This window comes from Podospora anserina, chromosome 6 (assembly GCF_000226545.1).
Source record: "Podospora anserina S mat+ genomic DNA chromosome 6, supercontig 2".
Taxonomy (NCBI): Eukaryota; Fungi; Ascomycota; class Sordariomycetes; order Sordariales; family Podosporaceae; genus Podospora; species Podospora anserina.
Window position 1 is genome coordinate 1895570 of NW_001914857.1, and position 7896 is coordinate 1903465.

A 7896-nucleotide genomic window follows, 5' to 3' on the forward strand; every position below is an offset into this window, starting at 1 on the left:
GGAGAGGGAGGGGGGATGGTGAATTTCATCTTGACAAGACAGTTAGTGATATGTTGGGGATATAAAGAGGGGGTGGGAGAGGGGTACCAATTATGAACATCCCCAAGGTAACAAAATCTATCTCTTGAGTGGGGGGGATTTCGTTCCACGATTCGAGTACTTCTTCCTCACCGGCGACGGCGTCTGTTGGGTCTGGCTCCGGCGGCGGCGGCGGTGTCATGATGTCGGTTGCTTGCTTGCTTGGCAATCGGGGTTCAAGACCGAACTGTTGTGTGACGCCTATTTCCCAAACAAAAGAATCACAAATATCTCGTGCCCTTTTGGTAACAAAAACGAGTGTGTCTGTGTGAAGGTCGATGAAATGAGCGAGTGGTGAGTCCTCAGTCGAACCACATCCCACTCCCACTCTCCGGTGGTCCACGCCCGGCTGAACCGCGATTGGAAGGCAACAACTCCCAAGATCCCAACCAAACAGCTGCCAACGTGGTGACTGGTTCAGGGCGAAGGTGCGGCCCAATTAGGTGACTTGCAGCAGCAGCTTCCAGCTCTTAAAAGCTTGCAGTTAAGCTCACCTAACCTACCACTTAAGCAAAAAGTGGGGCTGGTGCCAGCTATGCTATGCCATGCTACGCCCACCTACATATACATATATATTTATATATATATATACGTGTCATTCTACATCCATCTCAAGGCACCACCCCATTTCACATCTGAGATATGATATTCGACTATGCCATCATGCGAGTACATTCGTCTCTCATCAACTCCTACAACAACCGATCAAACAAACCCATCATGTTACACAATACACCCTCTCCCAGCCTAACCACGCTCAACATTCCCTATTCCATACATACCAAACGTCCAAAACTTCCAAAAAACATTCAAATAAAAATCCCATTTTGTCCCGCAAACAAAAATCCCCAAAAATCCCCAAACCCCCATATCAAGTACCTAAACTAAAAACCCAGGCTTTCCCATAACCCCATATCCCATGAAGCGAAATAATAAACACAGACACCACAAAAACGTATCATGCCAACATATCCCTCCAACTATTTCTCTATGTGTTTTCATCATTGCCCGTCCTGCCGCAAGCGTGTGAAAGAGCCTACATCATATTCCCTAACCCAGCCGCCGCAGCTACATTATCAAACCCAAGCCCGTGCTGGGCCTCGCCGTTGATCCCAAAGAATTGAAACCTGTCCCTCCCATGTCAGCCAGTCATTCATACTGTAAAAAAAAAACGATGAAAAAAACAATAAAAAACAATAAAAAAAACAATAAAAAAAACAATAAAAAAACAATTAAAAAAAAAGAGAACTCACCAGTCTTCCACATTCATCGTCGAGGGAAGCGGCTGCCCCTGCACCGAGCTCGTGCTCCAGCTGTCGCTCGGGCTGTTGCCATCCACCATCTGGCTGTCAAAGTTCGTCTGCCAGATATTCGCCCCCTGGTTCCCCGGGAACCCAGCCATCCCCGGCTGGAGCAGTCCGTTCTTGTTGCTGTTGTTGTTCGTGTTTTGCATCGGGCTACCTGCTAATCCTCTATTGGTTGGCAAAGCTTGTCCAAACTGATGTTGTCCGTCCACGGGGGCGGGCCCACCTTGCATGTTCTGGTTCTGCATCTGAGCCATGACCGAGGCGTCCATGTTCTGATGGTGCTGGTGCGGCGAAAACTGCCCCTGGAACGGCGCTTGGACACCCTCGGGGAACAACTGATCCGGTTGAAAGTTTTCCCAGATGGACTGCGACAGGTTAGGTGAGTTTCTCGTGACCAGATAGAGGTCCGGCGGCGTGGCTGGAACAGAGAACGAAGGGTTAAATGGCGTTGCCGGTCGGGTGTGCGGGCGTGAGGCGGTCCCGCCCATGAACGCGTCGCCGTTGTTGCGGGTGTGAGGCGGCGGTGAGGTCGTGGCTGTGGCGGTGGCGGTGGGGGGAGGCATCGCGTTTGGATTCTGCTCCTTGTTCAGGAAACTGGGCGTTTGTGGCCGGGACCGTTCATAAGACTCCTGGTACTGTGGCTGTGGCGTGTTAACCGAGAAATCGATCGCCATCTCGTCGTATTTGCGCTTCTCTTGCATCCGCTGATGCTGTTCCAGCTGAGAAAGGCTCTGCTGCGCCTTGCGGTGTCTCTTGCCAGCCGCCTTCTGCAGCCTCTCCTCAAGCACCTTGTTTCCGAGAATCGACTCGAAAAGGGTGTGTACCATCTTGCCCACCAGCCAGACTTTGGACACATCCTTAAGAGCATCCATGCAAGTGCGGATCCGATCCTGCGTAACCTGTCGAATGGACTGCACCGGTGACCTGAGCTGGTAGACGTGCATGATGAGCGCCGAGAACAAGCTGTACACCACGTACGCCGGGCAGTAGCGGAGCTCCCCGTGAGCTGTGAGGTTCTCAATAATCGAGGTAATCATGGCCGCCGCCTGGAAAGCAATGTTGCGTGATGGGTAGGCCGAGTCTTCTGGGAACCTGTGGGAGCCACTCGGAGGCATGTGGGCGCGGTGAAGCAGGCAGAGTGTGGTGTAGTAGTTGGAATGAAGCAGTGCAGACCAGAAGTGATGCCTCGGCATCTCCCAGTACACAATCTTGGGGCAGTTCTGAAGCCAGTCCGCAAGCGCCATGTCGCTGTGTGTGAGGTCGATGGCGTTCTGCCGCCTGCCCTTGGCCGCCACCGAGTACTGCTGCGACAACACCAAGCCCATAATCTCACAGAGCTTGACATACTGCAAGAAGAACTGAACGTGAATGGGATCTGGCGGGTGTTCGCCAGTAGGGTGGTCGGTATCGTCCTCGATGAAGTCATCCTCGGTCAACATCTCCACGTCCGAATCATCGAGGTTGATGTGACAAGGCCGCCCAAGCGCAACCGCCACTGACCGATCCCTAGTGAACAGTGTCCACCAGATGCGCTTCCATAACCTCTTGTCAGACCTGCTGAGCTGTGACCCCTCCACACTCCGGTGCATGCCCGAGCCCTGGGCGACGATGGTGGCGACACGGGTCCAGTAAAACACATTCTTGGTGACGTCCTCGGGACCTTCCCAGTACCACCCCATCAACAAAAGGGACTGGACAATGGTCACCCGATCATCCTCATAGTTGGCATCGTACAGAGCCTTGGCTCTCTTGTAGAAAGTCAAGGCTGCCGGCGTCGAAGAGCCGTTGGCGTCCATCAACTGAGAATTGGTACACACCCGTGACCCTGCCAACAGCATGGCTTGTAGCAGAAGCAGAGACGGCGGGTTCTTGGGGTCCTTGTACCGGCGCATGAACTTGGTCTTGTTGATCACAGGGACGACGGGATGGATCCATCTGAAGTATGAGTCGATCAGCTCGTCGCAGAGGGACCTTGGCGGGAGCAGGAAGGCTCCTCGCTGGTGCAGGATTTCAATCTCGACATTGTCCAGCTCTGTCAGTCGTGCCCTGGATCCCTTGATATTCTCTGGCAGCGGGTAGTGGACGACATCTGCCGAGCTCTGACGGTCGTGAACAAGCAGCGTCAGGTTGGAAGACTCTCCAAGGTAGGCCACCCTGCCGGCCTCGGTGATGGGGGCCCGCGTAAACTTGGGCTTCATGACCAGATTCATATAGTTGGCCAAGGTGGCATTATCAAACTCCTCCTTCTTCTGTTGCTCCTCGGTAGGGGCGGTCAAGGGGGTAGCTTCGTGGGTGTGATAGACAGCAGGAGGTCGGGTGCCACTGGGAAAAGTGCTGGACCCGGGAGGAAGTGATGATGATCGATCGTCGACCTCGCCTCGTTCACTACAGCCGCCGCGTCAGCATCCAACTATCAGACCGAACAAGCATATAAACTTTGAGCTATCAAGCACAGCACAGCAAGCGCACAGACGAGAACCCCGAGTGCCTGGGCGAACCCGTGGAGAGCGAGGGCCTGCCACGCTATTTGTCGCAAAGCAAATAGATCAGGAGACAAAAGATATGGTGTGTGTGTGTGTGTGTGTGTGTGTGTGTATGTGTGTGGTGTCATTTACCTATCAGAATCCTTGGACTGGGCGATGCTGCTAGCCACCTTTTTGCGCTTCGGGGTAGGGATGCGGCATTCGATCTGAAAGGCGACGCAGTTGGTACACGGCACGCCGAGGCTGGCGGCATCGCATCGAACCTGCAACACTTGACGTGAGCAAAACAATACGATAAGACGAGAGATGGCATGTTCGTACTTTGCGTGCGTGGCATGTCTGTCGGGAATGACTGGTCAGCTTTCGAGGTCCCCAGTGATAACCAACAGCTTGGGGGGAGGGGGGTACGGATGAGCCGAGGCACGAGATAGGCGAGGTATCGCGAATCGCCGAGGGGCAGGTCAGGCCGCGGGTTGTCACCAAAAGATAACCCACCAGCCAAGGCTGCTGAAATATGGGACGTGATATAACAGTAAACTACTCACCTCGCATGCTCTTGAGGCTCGTTGTCTGTTTCAATGGCAACAAGACAAAGTCAGCGCAAACCGCTCCACACCCTCAACTCCCCCGCATGGCGCAACGCCGCAGCGGCCGCACCGGGAACCCACCTCCTGAAGCTCAATCCACCGGCCGTGTTGGTTGTGGATGTTGTGCCTGCCGCTGACGGGGCAGCAGATGGCGATACCGACTGTTGCGGAGATGTGGACGTTTGCTTGTTGGATGCCGGCGCGGGGGCTGCCGGAGGCGTTGAATCGATGTCCATCTTTGACTGGACAAGGTTCGCTGGACGTCGGTCGGTGTATATGGACGAGGCAAAGTATATCGCGTGCGTGTTTGAGACGGTGGGCTGTCGAGAGGAATCCGAACTGCGAGCGGTGGGATGAGTTAAGGTATGCTGTGCTTGGAAAATCCAGCGATCTAATTCGAGCCGGTGCTGTTGTTCGATGAGGCGAAGGTCTGGTCTGTATCCGGAGCTGCGTGGAATCTGGGAGACTAATTGGAACCTCCTTGGCTAGCTAGCTATCTGCCTGCAGACATTGAAGGGCAATCTGATTGTAAAATGGCGAGAAATGGTGCTTCGAAGGGGAAATGAGGTGGTGAAAGACAAAGCACCGGCTTAACGAAGACACGGAAGTCCAGGAGATCCAAGAGGTCGTGCGATGATTGATGCTCGTTGCCCTTTGAGGGTTTGAAGGGGGGTGGGCCGAGAGCGAGATGGGGGAGAGCGAGATGGGGAACAGCCTAAGAACGGTCGATCCACCGCTCACAGAGCAGCGCAGGTGCAGCCTGCCAGCGCCTTTAGTGCAAAACGGTTTGTCTTGGCCGAGCGTGCGGCCAGCCTCCGTCACAGGTGCAGCCACCAGGCTAGACAGGAATACCAAGAACGCCCTTTTCTTGTGCGCCCCTCAAATTGACAGTTCGTCTCGTCGTGATGGATCGTGCTTGCTGGAGCGTTTGTGAGTGCTTGCATATAGCGCAGGACCCCACTCACCTCAGCTGGGAACGGGAAGATGCGGATGCGGGACGGGGTTGCCTGGCATGTGAGAGAGGGAGAATAGAAAGAGGGGGGAGCTGTTTCGTTTTCCAGAAATCCAGCAGAGGCAGCACCGATGAGTGTAACAACTTCTGGCCAACCGAGATTTATCACGCGGCTTCTCCTCCCCTTTCAGGAAGTCATCACCGGCCCTACTGTACACCACAAAATCCGGGGATTCTTGGCCTTGAAACTTCCACTTTGCGCTGCCCCTGTCCACACCTCTCCACTTCGCGCTGTGCACTTATCATGGAGTTGCCTGCCACAGACTTGACAAGCTGCGCGCAATACGATCGATACCTTCGCCGTTTCCGGATCGTTACTCTCAACGTCAGGTCACCACTCAGCCCATTGGATTTCCCGCGCATCCCGGTGATCCAGATATGTACTGCTGCGGTGGACAGCTTCCAAAGCAGCGGACATCGCCAATGACCGCCAGGCGGGGGGGGGGGCGGGGAATGGGTGCTCCAGCAGAGCAGCAGCAGTAAGTATCCAGTGTGGCAAGCAGTAGTCATAAACGTTGTCCTTTGTTGATTTGTAAGAGGATTGCCAAAGTTTATCCTTCAACTATAAGGTAAAACGACTAATAAAATAACTGACAGTCAACTGATCTTTTTCCTAAGCTAGGAAAACGAATTCCTCGTTGATGTTTTGCTACAACCAACCACTCATCTAATATCACCAATTAGAGAATCATGCACCTTATGCAGTCCGTCCTGCATATACTCACCAACCTATGTAAAAACCCCTTTCCTACACCAACCGCAACTAGCACCTCCAAATGCCCCCGAAACACAACCCAGCAGATTGGCACCCCGAAACAAGGCCAATTTTTGTTTAAACTAATAGCCAAGCTTTTACAAACTCGTCCCTTTCCTCCTCTCCCAGGTAGGTTCTAGCCCACGAACGGGTATCATCCCCGATAGGTGGTTTGGCATACACACACACACCCACCCACCCGGGAGGGAGGTTTGGCACCACGACCGGTCCCCGTTCTCTTTAGCGTTAGATTGCCCTGTGCCTGTCACATGCTTCCGGACTTCCCCTCTGACTTTTTTTCCTCAGAGAAAAAGACCTGGAGTAAGAAATCGGTCATGAGGGGAAGGAAGAAGAAAGGTCTCCCCCGCACAGAGTCCATAGGGCTGGACTAAGGAGTAAACGGCCAGGAACCTACCTTTGTTGTTAGCTCGTGACTTCTGTGCATAGGTATGGGTTTTCAGACGAATATTGATATCCTACCTGGCATTTGAGATGGCACATGTAACCCCGAGTTTCCTGAGCCAAATGCAATACACCAACAGATGATTCTCTACTAACGCTAAACACCTGTTCAAACTCCCCGCCCCTGATTACATGACTTCCACTCACCAACACCCCCCTTCCCCCCCTTACCATCCCAACCACTCCCACCCCCTACCTAGCCAGCATGACTAACAATCTCGTTCACCATCTCCCCTTTCTCCTCATCATAATACGAACAAATCTGATTCGGCAGCGGCAGCTCCTTGTAGTCATCATCCTCCCCAATCACATTCACATTCACCCCCGTGCTCTTGCTCGTGAAAACCCTCGTGCTCTTGCTCTCCTTACTAAAGTAAATCTGCGCACCATCCACCTGATCCAACAGCACCGTCGGAATCTTCCCCATGACCTGCAGCGCCAAGTTCTGCGACTTGACCGCGTCAATGGTGGAGACCAAATCATCCACAACAAGAGACAATCTCGTCGTGTTTTCAATCGTGACAGCGTTCGCCTTGCCCTTGAGGACGATGGTGGTTTTGGTGCACTTGGAGATGAGGAGGGAGTGGCTCATTTCGACTTCAATCTCGATGGGTTCGTCTTGGCTGTCGTAGTTTTCCTGGAAGAAAGTCATTAGCTTGGTTTGCGATAAAACCAAGACCGCAAGCACCTACAATGGTCCACTTGTTTCCTTCAAGCACCTTCTTGGGCGGCTTCTTAACCCGCATGCTCTCCGGCTTGGGCTTCTTCCCCGGAGCCGGGCTCTTCCCGCGAGCAGAAGAGCCCTCAGACGACACCACCGAGCTCGCGCGGAGCGACGGGTTCTTATGCGTCATCTCAGACTTGTCGACCTTCCTAAGACCCTTGGTCACCGCCTCGCCCTGGTTCAACTCCGAGAAAACAGCGCCAAACCCGCCGGCCGGAGCAGGCTCCGCCTTTTGCTCGTTAATCCTAAGAACCGGTGGAGGACCGGGAGGGGGAGGACCATTTGTAATTGTTCGATGACATTGTCCCCTGAATCCCTTGTTATTTTGCCGGCGCAGGCGTTGCCGCTGCTGCGAGGTGGCCGCGAAAGGGTTTTTATTATTTGTTGTGTGCTCTCGGCGTGATGGGGCTAACCTGTCGGGGTTGCGCGCCGTGGGCTTGTAGACATAATGCAAGATATTCAATGGATCTTGCTCGTTTAATGAACAAT

General features: G+C 53.6%; 2 protein-coding genes across 2 annotated transcripts; both read right to left on the reverse strand.

The window, feature by feature from the left end:
- Nucleotides 1–1114: 1114 nt before the first annotated feature.
- PODANS_6_1270 (uncharacterized protein) lies at nucleotides 1115–4231 on the reverse strand (the record flags this gene model as incomplete). The annotated part of the gene is made up of 5 exons (XM_001910345.1): nucleotides 1115–1205; nucleotides 1332–1542; nucleotides 1609–3719; nucleotides 4001–4131; nucleotides 4190–4231. Coding segments are annotated over 5 exons (2586 nt in total), but the record flags the coding sequence as incomplete, so codon positions are not given.
- Nucleotides 4232–6879: 2648 nt separating this feature from the next.
- On the reverse strand, nucleotides 6880–7693 carry PODANS_6_1260 (uncharacterized protein; the record flags this gene model as incomplete). The annotated part of the gene is made up of 2 exons (XM_001910346.1): nucleotides 6880–7320; nucleotides 7376–7693. Coding segments are annotated over 2 exons (759 nt in total), but the record flags the coding sequence as incomplete, so codon positions are not given.
- Nucleotides 7694–7896: the final 203 nt, after the last annotated feature.